Here is a 17,950-nt window from a genome sequence, read left to right on the forward strand (position 1 = left end):
CAGATCCAGTTTAGCATAGCAATGAAAGAGAAGACAGGTGGTTTTGCGTTCTAAGTCACCCACCTAGAAAAGGTTATTAGGGCCCTGATAAAAGACAAACAGGTGAGAAAAAGGAAAGAGCTGAAAGATAAAATCCAACCGCTGCAAGTGCTTCAGCTCCCATTCAACAGGCCCTGCTATGGGGCCACGCCCCTTGGGCCCTCCCGGATCCTGTCGCCCCCTGGAGGATTTCTGGAGAAATTGGTAAATCCTGCCCTGCTCTCTGGCTGCTGCAGCTGGTTCTTTGCCTTGGCATCTCACATGTGTCCTTCCTGCTACATCCGAGGAGAGGCAACTCAAAGCAGCGGCTAGAAGGGCTTGGCATTTCAGGGGCAGCCTGCATTGTCCACCTTCGAGCTCTTCTGTCCCCAAAGCACAACTGACTGGAGCCAGAGTTACAGGGAGAGCATTTTCCACAGCCTTTCTTGATGCAACAGGCTTGGGGATTAGGGCAGTGGTGGGATTCAAACTTTTTTACTACCGGTTCCGTGGGGGCGTGGCTTGGTGGGCGTGGCTTGGTGGGCATGGCAGGGGAAGGGTACTGCAAAATCCCCATTCCCTCCCCACCCCACTGTTGGAAATGAATCCAAATAACAAAAACTTGGATCGGTGAAAACACAGAGATTTTATTTTTAAGGAATTTGCAAAGAGCGGTAGGATCTCAGTTGACCTCAACACGAAGTTTGAGCCAAGAACCACACCTTAAGATTTCAATACATGACATTTTATAGTTTTTCTATCCCGACGCCCCTCCTACATCGACCCAGGGACCGAGCACAGCTAATCCGAAACGCCTTATGGAGACCACATCATCTCCTTCAATACCTCCCAATGACCTCCCATCACATCTTATCTTACTTGGCTTTAAGGAATGTCCCTTCAGCGGGGCCTCTTTTCCAACGGTCTGAGAACAAAGAAATATCTATTCCCAATACCACACTTGTTACATATTAATGTTACACTCAGCACTTCTTCGTAGAACAACCATCTATGCAAAGTAAAGTCTGGTAAACTTAAGCTGATGCTTTGAAAAACAAAATCTAGCTTCAATTGATTAAAGAAAGGTAGGGCAATGGTTTCTCTCTTCTCCTATTGTCCTCCTAATCCCGGAGGAAAAAGGGGTGGCATTACTTGATACAGGAGGATGCAATTGCTTGCAGGTACATGTTTAACAATGAGTAAATGTACTAGAAAATATATCTGCAGAAGGATTACATCAACTGTCTTCTTAATGCTATACTATATTATTCTCTTCACCCACATTTTATTTTTGAATTTTCTTATTTCTAACACCACTAACCTGCTTTCCAGCTCCGTTCTGTGCAGGGCAATCAAAGGACACCCAGCCGATCATCTGGGACTCGATGGGAGGCAGAGAAGAGATGGGGTTGGTGGGGCCAATCAGAGGTGGTATTGCCCAGTTCTCCAAACTATGCAAAATGTCCACTACTAGTCCTCCAGAATCCCACCTCTGGATTAGGGGATTGATGAGGGTCTTGGAGTTCCAGAGCTCCTGTAGCAATCTGCATTTCCTTTTAATCCAAGGTAAGGATGATGCAGAACACACACACACACACCTGGACCGAAATGGCTCCCAGACAGGTCACTTGTTATGGGAAAGCTGCACCAGCTCTGCTTGCTTGTTCCTCTTGCTCGGGGACGGGAGCCTTCCGAGAGCTGCTGCGGCAAGCTCCTTGTAGGGTTTAGGGTAAGAGGTCACCCCCCCCCGCTCCCCCACTCCAGGGCTGGTCCTCAGGGTCTTCCTCCGGCCTATCCTTTGGCCACCTGTGCTCACAAGCTGGCTTCCAGGTGAGAAAAGTGCCCGAGGTGAGGCTGGCTTCTTTTCCTGGTCTGAACGCTTTAGAACAGAGGTCTCCAACCTTGGCCACTTTAAGCCTGGAGGACTTCAACTCCCAGAATTCCCCAGCCAGCTTTGCTTAATTTCTTGTGATCCCTTCCTCTGCAATCTCTCCATTTTAATTTAGTTCTCTTCAATTCTGGGAGTTGATGTCCACAAGCTTTGCTGGCTGGGGACTTCTGGGAGTTGAAGTCCTCCAGGCTTAAAGTGGGCCAAGGTTGGGGACCCTTGACTTAGACTAACTTTATTGTCACTTTGAATGCACACTAATCGGAACACATTAAAAGGGAAATTTTGTGGTCTACAGCTCTCAGAGGGTCTCCACCTCCAATACACACTACATCAAAATGACAAAATAAATACAAAATTAATGCATATAATACCCACATAATATATTACATGGGACGGAGAAAGAACTTTCTGCTTTTTCTTGGCTGCTGAAGGAGGTCAATGTTCCCGATAGGGACAAGGCAGCGAACAGGAAAGTTTGCCTTCCTCCACTCAGGTGCGGAAACCGGGCTGGGGGTCTCTCCTCTGGGCAGAGGGGAAACTGCCATCCACTTCACCCCAGAGGAGGGTCACGGGAACCTCTCAGCTGGTCCCCTTTTGGGGTGAATTATTCCATTGAGGGGGCCCCAAAGGAGTTCCTTGGGCTTGGACTTCCAGCCTTTGGTCCTCCCAGACCTGTAAAGCTGAGGTCTTCAAACTTGGCAACTTTAAGACTTGTGGACTTCAACTCCTAGAATTCCCCTCGCTGGGAGTTGAAGTCCACAAGTGTTAAAGTGGGCCAAGTTTGGAAACCTCTGGTCAAAAACACTCCTTCCTTCCTTCCCTTCCTTCCTTCCTTCCTGGGAAGAATAGAAGGGCTGCCTCCCCAGGGCTGCCCACTGAGGTATCCCAAGAAGACCCCAGAAGACTGGATAGCAGCCATTTTCACCCCCTCAGCCACTCCGGACTTCAACTCCCAGAATTCCCCTCGCAGCAATCCGGCTGGAGAATCCTGGGAGTTGAAGTCCACAAGTCTTAAAGGGGCCAAGGTTGGGGACTCCCTTCTATAAAACAAGGTCTGCGCTGGCACAAGCCCAGGCCGGGGCCCGCAGCGCGACGTTCCCACGTGCCGTCGGGCCAGAGTCCCAAGATCCAAGGCGGGCCATTGGCGGGGGGAGAGAAGCCGCAGGGGGTCCAAGAGGGGTACTCGCCCCCCCTCCGCCGGCGGAGAAAGGCAGGAGGGGGCGGAGGGGGCGGCTCCCTCGCCCCGCCCCCGCCCGGTTCGAGCCATTGTCTGGCTCCCGAGCGAAGCGCATTCCAGAGGGACGCAGCGCCGTCGGGCTCCTCCGCGCATTCCTGCCCCACACAAAGAAGTTCCTCCGCCGCCGCCGCCGCCGCCTGCACAAAGGAGGGCGCCGTCCAGAGAGCGCCGGGCCGGGCAGCGCAGCGCCGGGGCAGCGAGTGGAAGCGGCCGGACGCGAGGCGGACCTTCCGCGGCGCCTCCCCGCGCGTGGCCGGGCGAGGCCGGGATGCCTGGCGGGGGCTTCTGGCGGCGAGACGCGGGTGCCCGCGGCGCTGAGCAGCCGGCCGGAGCGCGTGGAGCCCGGCGAGCCCATGGCGGAGCCGGCGCTGCTGCCCCAGGAAGCCGTCGGGCGGCGCCGGCGTCGGGAGCAGCCGCCGAACGGGGCCCCGCCGCCCTACCCGTCGGGGGAGTCCGCCTGCCCGCCGCGCGCCCCGGCCGGTGAGGAGGGCCCGCGCTCCGAGGTGGCGCTGCCCTGCTACAAGCGCTACTCGGCCGAGGGCTTCCCGCGCGGCAAGGCGGCCGGACAAGGGGCCAGTCCGCGGGCCTCGACGTGCTGCGGGCCGGGGAGCGGCTGCGGCGGCCCCCTGGCCAGCCCGCGCGGAAGCCTGTCGGCCGGCGAGGCTCCGCTCAGCCCGCGCTCCAGCTACGCCAGCACGGCCAGCGACGCCAGCAAGCCCTCCAGCCCGCGCGCCAGCCTGGCCGGCTCCTCCGACGGCAGCAAGCCCAGCAGCGCCCGCACCAGCGGCATCAGCATGGGCTACGACCAGCGGCACGCCAGCCCGCGCTCCTCTGCCGAGCTGGAGGCCGCCGCCGCCCGGCCCCTGGCGCCGTCGAGCTTGGCCGGCGCCGCCTCCTCCCTGGCCAGCCCGCGCTCCAGCCTCTCCAGCCACAGCTCGCGCAGCTCCCGCGGCTCGATGGGCGCCTCCCCGGAGCTGCCGGTTCCCTCGCCGCGGGCCTCGCTGCTTCCCGAGGAGGGCCCGCCGGCTGACGCCGAGGCCGCCAAGCTGCGCCTCCCTGCCAGGTGACGCCGGCCCGGGAGAGCGGGCCCAGCCAGGTGGAGCGGCGGCTGGAGGCGCTGACGCTGGAGCTGGAGAAGGAGCTGGAGCTGCACGTGCGGAAGGAGTACTTCGGTGAGTGCGGGCTCCGCAGGGAGGAACCCGGGGCGCTTCGGCCCCCTTCTTCTCCTCCTCGGGCAGGCCTCCCCGCAAGAGTCCCTCAGATTGTGGCGGTGGGGTCGCCCAGCCAAGGAGGCCGCCTGACGGCTTTCCACGGCCGGCCAGACGCCGAGCCCAAGCTCGGCTCCCCCTTCGCCGCCTCTCAGCTACCGAATGGCCCCGGCTTTCCTCACTTGAAGGGGGGGAGAGGACTCTTCCCCTCCCCCGGCCCGCTTTAAACGGGCCAGGTAAAGACCATCCAGTCGCTCTCTTGGCCAAACACGCTGAGCTTAGTTTATGTTTTCCTCTGTGCCGGTCCCGACATTTTGTTTCTTCTGCTCTGGGCCAGATTCTTTCCCAAGCACCCATGAGATGAGAAGGGGGCCTTTGCAGTCCCCCCCCAACAGAACAGAACACTTTATTGGCCAAGTGTGATTGGACACATAAGGACCCAAGTGGCTCAGTTTATCCCTTCTGACGGAGGAAAGAACCCCCTCAGGTGGAGCTGGCGGGATTGGGGGTTCCAGGGGGAAAGAAGAGGAGGGCTCCCCCACAGGAGTCACTAGGCCAGAAATAGGGTTTTGCTGGGGTTCTTTGTCACTGTCACAAGGCTAGTTTGGGGCTTCGGTTACTTTTCACTAGTTGAGCAAAGAGGAGCTGCCTAAAGTTAAAACAGCAAGTTTGGAGCTGAGTGGTCCAAATCAAGGGTCTCCCAGAGTTGAAGGCCCCAAGTCTTAAAGAGGCCAAGGTTGGAGACCCCTGGTCCAAATGGCCCCTTTGAACTCCAGGCCGCTGTGAAATCCAGAAGGGGAGCTGCATCACCCAAAAGGCTCGAGGCCATCCTTTTCTGGGCTTTGTGAGGTTGCTGGAACATCTGGCCAGCTAGAGGTAGAAGTGGCAAACTGACAGAAGGGGTGGCCCTTTTGTGCCATCTGGCAGGAGGTTTGGCTGATTTGCCAATCTCTGAATGGGTCAGCCTTCCGGAACCTTCAACTTCCAGAATTCCTGGCTATCAGAATGGCCAGTAGAGAGAATTTCTGGAAGCTAAAGCCCAGGTTGGGAAGCCTGTTTGAATGTTGAAAATGCCCCAAAGGATCCAGGCAGGTTTTGGATGTGGCTATCTGTACTGCCAAGGCAGCATAGAGTATCCTTGTAGAATAGAATTCTTTACTGGCCAAGTGTGATTAAATACACTACGAATTTGTCTTTGGTTTATAAGCTCTCAGTGTACATAAAAGATATAAATAATAAATCATGATCATAGTAATCATAAACACATTCCTCATGAATCATAAGATAAAACACTTCGTGATAGTCATAGGTTACTAAATAAGCAATAAAAATCATACTAGGAAACTAAATGAAACAAAATGAATTGTAAAGATACAAGCAACAAAGTTATAGTCATGAGAAGATAGGTAATAGGAAGGATGACAAGAATATTGGTAATACAGTCTTGGTAAATAGTTTGACAGTGTTGTGGGAATTATTTGTTTAGTAGAGTGACAGCATGTGGGAAAAACCTCCCCTTGTGTCTAGTTGTTCTGGTGTGCCGGGCTCTATAGCGTCATTTTAAGGGTAGGAGTTGAAACAGTTCATGTCTGGGATGTGAAGGGTCTGTAAATATATACAGGTCCTAGATGGAAGTGGGGTTGGTAGCCATCGTTTTTTCTGCAGTCCTAATTATCCTCTGCAGTCTGTGTCTTTCCTGTTGGGTTGCAGAACCAAACCACACAGTCATTGAGGTGCAGATGACAGACTCAATAATTCCTCTGTAGAACTGGATCAGCAGCTCCTTTTGGGCAGTTTGAGCTTCCTGAGTTGGCGCAGAAAGAACATTCTCTGTTGGGCTTTTTTGATGACATTTTTGATGTTAGGTATCCATTTTAAGTCTTCAGATATGATAGAACCTAGAAACTTGAAGGTCTCCACTGTTGATACTGTGCTGTCTAGTATTGTAAGAGGAGGGTTTCTCCTAAAATCTACCATCATTTCTACGGTTTTGAGTGTGTTTAGTTCAAGATTGTTCCAGTCGCACCACAAGGCTAGTTGTTCAACCTCCCATCTGTTTGCAGATTCATTTGTATGCAGATTTGTAGTAGCTACAAATCACACTTAATTACATTTAGGAGAAGGAAGCCTAGAGATTTTTCATCTTTAAGTGGAAGAACGCTTGTAGTTTTCCTTTTTAATTTTCTTGTGCCTCTTCCAGGAGTTCCGTTCTAGTTTTTGGAGTTTCTACTTCTCTATGGCAGGAAACTATTGTCTGTTTTCTTGATTAAATGGAACTCCATGACCCAGAAAGAGTATTCCAGGTCTGTACAGTACCTGCTCCTGACATGATGAAGTTTAGCATGTTTCTGAAATGAAATGAGAGTGATTATCTCTCTGAAGGTCGAATCTTTGTAAGAAAAGGCCAGCGGGGTACAAGTTTGGGGAATTCCATGTAATGTCTGAGACTCATCAGCAGAAGTAGATTGTCAAAAGCAGAAGTCATGCTCAAATTACATGTATGCCTAGTTTTAGGTACAATATTACAGGACAAACTGGACATAGAAGACAGCAACCAATAATAGGGAAGAAGAAAGAACAGTCGAAGGTATTTAGTATTATTAACCTGAGGGAGATGAAATCATGGAGGGAGGGAACATCATAATGGGCATTCTGCTGCCTTTGGCTCTTCCTGTCTGGCCTGTGGGGGCCGCCAGGGCAGGGAGTAGCCACAACAGTCCCAGTTTCATATATGGCCCCTTGGGAAAATTAATTGCCTTAAACACTCTTGCCTTAAATTATCTAAAGCAGGGGTCTTCCAACCTTGGCAACTTTAAGACTTGTGGACTTCAACTCCCAGAATTCCTCAGCCAGCAAAGCTGGCTGAGGAATTCTGGGAGTTGAAGTCCACAAGTCTTAAAGTTGCCAAGGTTGGAAGACCCCTGATGTAACGGGCTGCCATGTAGAATGTTGCAGCAGGATTATTCAGAATTGTTTTAGAACTAGAAAATTCAGCTACATCTCACAAAAAGTGGATCAGGAATGATGGAATTCAGTGATGAAATAAGCTATCTCAGAATATTTCATGGAAAGCTCAATGAACTAAAGAGTTTGGGGATCCCTGATCTGAGGTTCTCTAAGATCCTTTTTGACTCTTCCATTTTATGTTTCTGGGGATTTTTAATCTCTACATAACAAACTTTCATATCACAAATATTTATTGCACAGGCAGAGAGGTACAGTGGTTTAGACCAGGGATCCCCAACCTTTTCGACGCCGCGCCCGGTTCCGACATCAGCTGGGCGCGCGCCCGGTACCAAGCGTCAACTGGGCGCCGCCATCTTTTATGACGAAGGGCGCTTCCGGTGGCGTCACCGAAGCGCTGTTTAATCATAAAAAGATGGCGGCGCCAGCGCTTCTGGTGAGCTTTTTCGGTAGAAATGGCTTTCCCGGAAAAGCTCACCGAGCGCTAGCGCCGCTCATCTTTTTATGAAACAGCGCCCGTGAGCTTTCACCGGAAAAGCTCACCAGAAGCGCTTTTTACCAAAAAGATGGCGGCGCCCAGCAACCAGCGGCCCGGTAAGGGTTGTTCCGCTGCCCGGTACCGGTCCGCGGACCGGCGGTTGGGGACCCCTGGTTTAGACAGCAGGCTAGAACCCAGAAAAGTGTGACTTCTAGTCCCTCATTAGGCAGCTGGGCAGCTTTAGACTAGTCACTTTCTCTCAGCCCTAGGAAGGAGACAATGGCCAATCACTTCAGAAAAATCTTGGCAAGAAAAGTGCATGGTTTTGGCCAGTAGTCTTCAAGAATCTGACAGGATTGAATGGAATAAAAAAAAAACCACACAGGCAAAAGTCTGGAATGAGTTTTAACAGTGCTGTCTCTTTGTAAAGCTTGGGCAGTTTTTAAAAACACGATTCTACACTTTTCTTGTGATGCTCAGAATTCCAGCCTACAGTTTAGAACCTGAGTATAATGATTGAAAAAAATACAGATAGATGCATTGTACTTTTCCATTCAGGGAAAGCATTCTTCTAAAAACCTAAGTCTAAGAAAAAAGGAAATTATAACTAAAGCTAGGATATGCCAATTCCATTACCTTGTAACTCTTTGTACCATTGTTTCTATGAAACAACCGTCTTGAAGCCTCCACCACATCCACACTTTGTTCATAGGCTGCCTTGTGCTCTTTAAAGCTTTCCCTTCTCTCTGAGGATCTCATCAGCTTCTTTCCATGACTTTCTTCCGTCTTCATTCCTCTCCCACATATTCTTTCATATATTTGTTTTTGGGACTGGATTCTGCTTGCTTCCCTTAGTACAACCACAATCTGTCAACAGCACCGCGTCATCCACATGCGTTCCTGCTTCTAAGGTGGTACCTCAAGTGTCAACAAAGGTATTCCTTATACAGGTAGACCTTGACCTATATGACTGTTTGGTCAACAATGTTCCAAATTACAACTGCACTGAACAAATGATGGTCCTCAGAATTTTGGCTGTTCCAGCACCCTGTGGTCGCATCTAAGAGTGGCCAAGTGCTGCGATCATGTGATCAATGCATTTGCAACCTTCCCTCTTGGCTTCCCCAGAGAATTAATGGCAGGGAAGTTTACAAGTTGTTGGAATAAGTCTCCACCAGCTAATGTGCCCTCCTCTGATTCCTCTGTGTTTCAGCTGGCCACTAGCACCCCTCCCACACACACACAACCTTCCCCCCTCCCCCAGTCCTTGCTGCCCTTTTCACTGACCTATGCACTCTCCCCAACCTGCATCTCTCTTGACCCTCAAGGACCCTCCTCAACCCTCCCTGACCCACACAGCTCACCTCTCACACTGTCCCCAACTTGCAGTGTGCCTCTTTGTGCACCCTTGCTGGCTTGGAAATTCCAGGAGTTGGAAGTTGCCACGTTTGATATAGATCAAGAAACCAACTTCACTCCAAGGCTAAAACTATTTTTCTTAATTTTGGCCATATTAACAGACTCTTACAAGTCTGACTGTATTTGACTCTCTCTCTGTACCACCCTGCCTGAGATTCTAATATTAATTAGAAAAGTATCTGCCTTTCGCCCATGGCTTCTTGTTTTGGACTTAAACCATGTTTTTCCCCTTGTCATTTTGGTAACAGATATGGTCCATCCATGTCAAGGCCATCTTCCTTATAGAACTCTCTTTAAGTCAGCTGTGAGTGAAGAATATGGGAGGACTGCCCTAAGGCCCTGGGAGATATCAACACTGGGGAAAGAAAGTTGTGCTTGCCAATTCTTCGGTATTGACCCCCCCACACACACACCTCATATTTAGAGTTTAGCTATCTGTATTCCCACTCGAGGAACTTGGAAGAGGCCATCAAGTCCACTCTTTGACCTGCTTGTTGTTTGGGTGCTATTTGAATGCATCCGGTGAAGGGAGTCTCTCCCTTCTTTGGTTTTATTCCTGTTCAACCTTTTTAAGGTTATACAGGAATAAAATCCAACTGAAAGCTACCTTCGTGTAAATTCACTCATATTTTGTGTCTTCTCTTGAGATTGAGGGAGAGCAGGTTTTGACTTCTGTACAGTATTTTAGATATTGGAAGACTAATTGTTTGTCTCCCCTTTCAGATTTTCTCAAGGCTAAATACAGTCAGTCTATACCAGGGGTGTCAAACTCAAGGCCCAGGGGCTGGATCTGGCCTGGGGGTGGGGAGGGGATGCCTAGATCTGGCCCTGGAAACAGGGACCGGCCCGGAGTGCTGCTTCTGCCAGCGGAAATGGAACTTGGGAGGGCCACATTGCACTCCCCCTGAGCTCCATTTTTGCTGGCAGAGGGTTGCCGGAGGCCTTTGCAGCTGAAAACAGCTCGGGAGCCCTTTTTTTCTGGCAGAGTGCTTGGGCCACCATAGGCGCCCTGAACACGAGTGACTTTGAGCTGGCCACGCCCACCCTGGCCACGCCCACTCCGGCCCCCTGAAGTCAAACACAACCCTGATGTGGCCTTCAATGAACTCAAGTTTGACACCCCTAGTCTATACTCTTAGGACTTAGTCCCCAGTCTTTTCCTCATTCCCACGCACTCTCTCTTTTTTTTGTACCTGTCTAGATGGTAACTGAGGCAGAGAATATAGTGGAACTCTTACTCCCTGGGATTTGTCAACTACATAATTAAATTAGGCTTTTTCACTGCTGGAATACATTTCACATGTATGTATATCACGCCATCTATGTATCTACCATATGTAGGTACGTTGTACCTCATTGCTGTACATCTACATTTGATGTTATTTTTGTTAATTGAAACCTGCATTTCTTTTTTTATTAAAAAACATTTTAAAAACATCTTTTTTAGTGAACAGCATGATTCCAGGTTTCCCATTTCCATACAAACATGAGTTTGATGACATATTCATCTTTCACATTTAGTTTCATATCTTACCATTACTTTACGTATTTTCTATTATTTCTCTCAAATACTTTCCTCAAGATTATTTTATAAATTTGCAATTCATTTCTTAACCTATTTCTTTTAACTTTAAATAATTCTCATATCTTCATATTCATTGTACTTTATACTTTTATCTGTGAGGTTTGCAATTTCATCGCATATTCTTATTTCATCATTTCAAAAATTCCATCTCAATTCAAACATTTCAAAAAGATTTGTTTTAGAATATTCAGTCAGCAGTAAATTCAGTGGTATGAGTGGGAGGACCCTTGGAAGATGCCATCAAGCATTGGGTGGGAGGAGGAATTCCAAGACTAACCCAGCCCTTGTGATTTTATTTAGCAACCAATCCAAAGCTACTGTGTTTTCTTTGTGCCTTGAAATATTCTCCGTCTGATTATTTATTTGTAATTTTTAAAAACATTTGGATTATCTGCAAGGAAACAGAAGGGCATATTTAAAACGGATACCTGAATATCATTTTTTTTTAAATCAAAGCTGCTAAAAAAGAAAGTTTCCACTATGATATGCGTAGGATTATGTTAGTTGTAAGTGGAAAATATTCCAGTTCCTGGAATTCTCTAACTGTGTCTTTCTTCTCCATAATTTTTGCAGAGTTGATTCTGTAACTCATACTTGGAAGGAATTGCTTTCAATTTTATGCACCTGCCAAACAGCCTTAGAGATGTGCCATGCATGCATTAAACCTCATGTGATAGTTCTCGCTGCATTTTTATGATAGACCCTATGAGACACGGAATGCTGCATCTGAGTGCCACATTTTAGGAAGGATAATGTAAATTGGAATGTGTCCATTGCGTGATGATTTAAAGATGGGAAGGCATTTGGAAATGACAGAAAGGACTGAAAAATTTAGTCTGTAGAACAGTAAGATTAGACAATGAAAGCCTGCTTTTTGAAATGTTGCCATGTAGAAGTGTCTTGTGGTTGCTCCAGAGAAGGACTACAACCAGGAGGGAGGGAGAAATTGCATGAAATAACATTTTGGTTCAACTTTGGGTGAAGCTTGCTAGAATAGCTGATATTGTAAGTTTCAATTTGCTTGAGGGAAATTAAAGAAGCTCTGCTGTCCCTTCCAATAATGTGATTTTTTTTCCAAATGAAGACTTACTAAAATAAATGTTCATTAATTTCATTAAGTGGGCATGTTAGCATAAGATTGCACTAATTTCAGAAACTGAATCACCCATTTGTGAGTTGCTTTTTTACCCAGGCAAAAATTTCACACTTGTAGTGCCTTGAGTTCAGGCTGGTACAGCTAGTGCATTCCTCTAGAAGAGCGTAAGGGATCTTGTCCCCTGTGAGTTGATCCTATGAAATTCCAGCTGCTCATGACTGTACGGCTGTAAATCTAAGTGAGCTGTCATAGTATTTGTACCTGGCTAAGAAACAGGGCTATATAAGTAGTTGAAGTCTTGTCTTCATTGTAAGTTTGCTGGGTGGTTTTAGGAAAGTCACTGAAATTATATTATTATTATTGTTGTTGTTGTTATTGAAGAGCTTTAATGTATGTTAATTATTGTTTCTATAGTAAATTACAAAGATTAAGTAATTTTGTTATCAGTTCTGAATAAGGGTATTTGCTAGACCTTGTTATGGACCCAGATTGGGAAAATTCTGTCACTGCAGAAGAATGCCTGGGTTACTTTTTTCTATCAATGGAGAAGAGATCTAATCTCTTAACTCGGGGGCAGGGGGAAAATATTCACTAGACATGGGAAATTATTGAAATGTACGTAAACATGGTATTAACTGTGTGTTCTCTGGATGTGTAGGGACTGCAACTTCCTGCTTGCTCAAAATTGTGGGGATTGAAAAGCCAGGATTTCTGAATGATGCTCACTTAGGAGAAACTCAATGTTTAAAGTCACCAATGTTTAAAGTCTTGATAAACTATGTCTTTATGGATCTCATAATTAGCTGATACAATTCGCTGCCAGTGTGAAGTTATAGATAACAGCTTGGGTGGCTTATAGCAAATTCTGTGTTCTATATCAGGGGTCTCCAACCTTGGCAACTTTAAGACTTGTGGGACAGCAAAGCTGGCTGTGGAATTCTGGGAGTTGAAGTCTACAAGTCTTAAAGTTGCCAAGGTTGGAGATCCCTGTTCTGTATTCATAGTGGGCAGATACAATAACGCTACCAAATGACCTGGGTGACTGAGAATCTCCGAAGACATTGACAATAACTGTACTTGATCGCAAAAGTTCCCTGCATTGGAAAGCACAGAGGTAGGTGCTAAACAGAGACACAAGGAATCTTATCTTATCTAGAAGCATCTGAGCAGGTGCTGCTAGGAGTTGGCGCCGGATTTGCATAGTACAGCGTTTAGGATAAGGCTGACCAAATCACTTTTTCTGCTGGTCTTTTTAATATGATCGTCCCAAAAAAGGGGACCGCAGCGTTTCTTCATTCTACAGATGCTCCAGTGCCTCTTTGAACAATTTTCCCAAGTAAAATAGCATCTGTTTAGTGGAGGGAAATGACCGCGAGCTCTACACAAATGTTCTCCCAAAGTACTAGAATTGTCCGTGGGCCAAATTTTATTTTCAGTACATAACTTTGGCAAACAATGCAGCTGTGTTTTCTTCCAGTGACTCGGCAAATGCTACTCTTTGTTCTTGTTCTCTGGTCTCATGTAATGAGTATTCCTTCTTGCCCCTTGCCAAGAGTTCCTTAATTCCATTCCTAAAATACAAGAGAACGTGCTAAATGTACACATGCAAATTTGCAAGTGGGGCTTTCTTACTTTATTACAAGAATTGGCATTTGTTTCTTGTGGAATCTCGTCTCTGGTTTCTGCAAGAGTTGCAGGGTTCATCCTAAGGACCAATTCATTTGGGACCAACATCACCGAGCAAAGGTTCTTCTGTGGTTGTCGAGTGTTGAAGGTGCAGGAATGTAATTGGCAGGGTTTTGTCCCATTCCCCTGGTCCCTACTAAAACTTGGGCAGCCCACCTTTCACACACACATTGGCTGAGTCAAATGCAGGGGTGGGATTCTACCGGTTCTGTCCACTTCTGTAGAACCGGTTGCTCTGAAAAGCAGCAAACAGAGAGCATACATAGAACCGGTTCTATGTCTGCTGCTGTTTTGGCCCACCGACCCACCCGGGCTCTTACTTGACCTTTATTTCCTGCTTTTTCAACCGCAGCTGCTTTGCACAGCACAGCTCTGGTTGAAAAAACAGGAAAAAGGGGCTTTTTCAACCGCTGCGCACTTGTACGCAGCACTGCTGAGCTGTCAGGGCAACTCAGCAGGTTGTAGATTGCACTCGCTCGATGCAGAGCAACAGTTCTCCCATCCCTGGTCAAATGGCTGTCAGGGAAGACAAATGACAGAAGCCTACAAGATCAGGACTGCATGGCAATCCATCAAATCTTTTATTACAGCTACAGACCAGCATAAGGAAGATGGGATAAATGGATAATTTTTAAAAACTAAATATTAAAACAAAAGTTACACAAACATTTTAGAAAGCACATTTTAAAAGTATGTGCGTGTGTGTATTTATATGCATACAGAAATATGCGACTCGGTGGTTTGTATCCACCAGAAAGCTTTGTTTTCCCGATTTCCTCCCTCACCTCAGTATATTGATCCAGGACACATGGACTGTTAACAGACTGGTATTAATTTCACTCATTCTCAGTTGGGGCAGAACCAGATGGAATGCATGGAAGTCCAAAAGTGGGCTTGGATGTTCCTAGCTCGCATATTTTATATGTCATCATCATCATATGCCATGGCAGCCTGAATTCAATTCAATCAATTGATGATAAATACCAATAGAATAGAATAGAATTCTTTATATATGCCTGCAGTGAGCCAGAAACCCCAGATATAAGGGATTGGACTGATAATATAAGGTTTAGAAGGTTCATAGTCTAACTCCATGCAAAAAACAGGAATCCATTACAGCATTTTCAAAAGAACAACATCAAATGAAGCAACGTTGGCCTGTCCTAACCATTTGAAGCCATTATTTCTTGTTTAATTCTGTCTGTGTTTTACATGACAGCTGTTCAGATAGTTGAAGAAATTCAGTTTCTGTTTGTTTATATCCCACCTTTACAAATACAGCAAATATAGCCAACACACCTTCCTCCTCCTATTTTCTCCACAATAACAACCCTGTGAGGCAAGTTGAGCAGAGAGAGAGTGACTGGCCCAAGATCATCCTTTCATGGCTAAGGTGGGACTTGAACTCACAGTCTCCTGCTTGATCATAATGCCAACATTTGGCCATAAAGTCACCCCTTCAGCAAATTTTCCCTGTGATTTGTGGAGGAAAGGCTGTGTCCATCTTGCCCACCATATCCTTCTCCCTGTAGCTCATGGGTGCTGAAAAAGGCCAAATGAGCACCAAGAAGTTGGTTTCTTCAAACCTGGAGCCAACAGCGCAGGATCTGTGGCAACTCAGTCGTTCACTGGGTCTGTCTCAGCTTCCCAAAGCAGCCCCTGTTCAGCGTGTTTGATGTGGCAAACCCAGGCCTCTTCCAGGGTGCTTTCGAGGAAGCAGTTCGAACCCCACCTTTTGGCTGCTAACTCAGATCTTCTTTCCTTACGTAATTTCTACATCCTGGAACTGAAATCAAGTGGCACAAGCTTTTATTTCCACACAATTCCATATCGGTCAAATTTGTGCTTAAGTGGCTTGGACAGATGTTGGCATTGGCTTGTTTCTAGGATCCCCTCCCAGCCCAGGTGTTTTGATCAGGTCTCGCCACCCGATTTCCACTTCCCAGCTGTTGGCCTGCAGGGCAGGCCAGCCTTGGAGGCAGGGTAGAAAAAAGAAACACCTGTATCCACAGCTGGGAATTCCTTTTGATTCTCCGTATTTTAAGAAAAGCAGCTAAAAATGTTGTTCACCCACCTTTCTGAAGAGACCTAGATTCCATTCTCCTCTTTCCACCTCCCATTTTTCTTGAGAGGAGGCAGCTTTCTTTCTGACCCATCAGGGCAGCCTTCAAGAGCCCCTCTGGTCTCTGGTCTCTCTCGGCCCCCTGACTCTGAGCTGCAGCCACCCCGGAGCCCCCCCTGCACTCCTAGGCCCTGTTGCCCTGGGCTCTGCTGCCACTCTAGCTGCCTTTCAACCTCTTCTGGGGAAGGGGAAGGTTATAAGTGTGAGTGGGCTGCCAAGTGCCCAAATTTTGGTCACATGACTGGGGCAGCGCTGCAATGGCTTTAACTTTGGGATGATGGCAAGTCACTTTCTTCAGCGCCATCGTGTTTTTGAACTGTTGCTGAACAAATGATCATAAGTCGAGGGGAACCTGCAGCGGTGGGAGGGATTCTATCGGTTCAGACCGGTTCGAGTGAACCGGATGTTAAAGTTACACCTGTAAAGTTTGCCAAAGCGGTATTTCAACTGACCGGCTGGCCCCACCCACCCCACCCCTCCCAGGAGTCTCCACATGATGCAGGTAAGGGCAGGGTCTGCGTGGAGGCTCTGGGAGGGGGAAAAAGAGACTTCGGGAAGTTCCAGGAGTCCAGAAACGGGCCTGTTTCCGGCTTCCATCAGGCCTCCAGAGCCCGGGAGAGGCTGTTTTCACCCTCCCAGAGGCCCGGGGGAGATTTCCGGACCCTTGGGATGGCAAAAAACGGCTGTACCGGAAGTAGCAAAATGGGCCTGTTTCCGGCTTCCGGTGGGCCTCCAGTGTCCTGGGGGGGGCCATTTTTGCCCTCCCAGAGGCCTTGGGAAAGCCTCTGGACCCTTGGGAGGGCAAAAACAGCCGCCCCCAGGCTCTAGAGGCCCTCTGGAAACAGAAAGTGCTGGTAGGCCACACCCACCCAGCAACCGGGCAACGAACCGGTTGCTGGGATTTTTGAATCCCCCCCCCCCCGCCTTCAGCTGTTTGTTGGCCCCTGTCTGGTGATCTTTGCTCATCTCACTTTATTCCTTACTCTTGAAAAAGTTGTTCTCAAGCAGCATCCGCTTAACTTGGGAGTGTTGTTTATTCTGCTTGCTTTCTATTAGCTTTTTTTGTGTGGATGTTTTTATCATGGTTTTCGTTCTTTACATTTTGCACTAGCTGCTTTTTTTAGTGTTTAAAGTGATATACATGTGAAAGGCAAGATACCAGTTTCTACATGTTTATTTGTATGTTGCCCATCTCACACTAGAAAGTGGCTGTGGGTAGATAAATGTATTTATATTACATTTATATATTATATGTTATGTTTATAAATAAAAACTGGACATTTTAATGCAATTGACAGTAGAATATCAACAGTTGCAAAAAAAAATTATCTTTCGTGCACTCATGATGCAATGTGCGTCAGTTCATTCAAGTCATACATATTTTGCATAAATTACATCAGGAATAATTTCAGTTGTATTGATGACTTACATGCTGAATGTCCTAGAACACAGGTGTCAAACTTGCCACGTCATGTTGCCATCACGATGTTTCATGATATTTTCCCCCTTCATGGAGCTGGGGTGGGCGTGGCTTGCGTATGACGCATTTGGCCTGCAGGCCGCCAATTCGACACCCCTGTTCTAGAAAACACTTCTTCAACCTGGCAGTTGTTCGTGATTCCATTTTTTAATCGAATGCACTGCAGTCATCAGGAAGTTGCTAATAGTCAAAAGGTTGAGGAGGCAGATAAAACACAACGGGCTGTTTCCCAGGAGAGGATTATGAATGAATTGATTGAAGGTGGGGCCAAGAGCTGGCCATGTTTTATGAATGAGTTTGTAGAAAATGAGATGTTTCATTAAGGATGTTTGGGCTGAAACTCGGGGAAACCGTTTCTATTGTTCTGAAATGTTAACAAACTCAGTTAATCAGTGTTGTGCTCAGATTCTGGAAGTTGGAGGAGGGTAGCGAAAAGCTGCCCAAAGACCCTAGAAAAATTGTTGGCATGATCAAGACACTAATTCAAGGAACATGGGGTTGAACTGAAACAGGGAGGATCAATACTTACTCTGTGGGACTGAGCCCTAGTCCAAATACTAGGTAATATTTCCTTGGTGATTTTCCATAGATCAAAAACACTGCTCAAAAAAATAAAGGGAACATTTAAACAACACAATGTAACTCCAAGTCAATCACACTTCTGTGAAATCAAACTGTCCACTTAGGTAGCAACACTGATTGACAATCAATTTCACATGCTGTTGTGCAAATGGAATAGACAACAGGTGGAAAGCAGAGGCAGTTA

General features: G+C 47.3%; 1 protein-coding gene across 1 annotated transcript in view; it reads left to right on the top strand.

Moving 5' to 3' along the window:
- Positions 1-3,109: 3,109 nt before the first annotated feature.
- The window catches only part of WTIP (WT1 interacting protein), a 52,985-nt gene continuing 38,144 nt past the window's right edge, over positions 3,110-17,950 (top strand). The window contains 2 exon segments of the mRNA XM_026680158.2: positions 3,110-4,202; positions 4,205-4,318. Coding sequence (XP_026535943.2) covers positions 3,500-4,202; positions 4,205-4,318 — 817 coding nt within the window. The 5' untranslated portion in view covers positions 3,110-3,499.

This window comes from Notechis scutatus, chromosome 9, assembly GCF_049901735.1.
Source record: "Notechis scutatus isolate UNSWTSFEM ecotype Mainland chromosome 9, rNotScu1.2, whole genome shotgun sequence".
Taxonomy (NCBI): Eukaryota; Metazoa; Chordata; class Lepidosauria; order Squamata; family Elapidae; genus Notechis; species Notechis scutatus.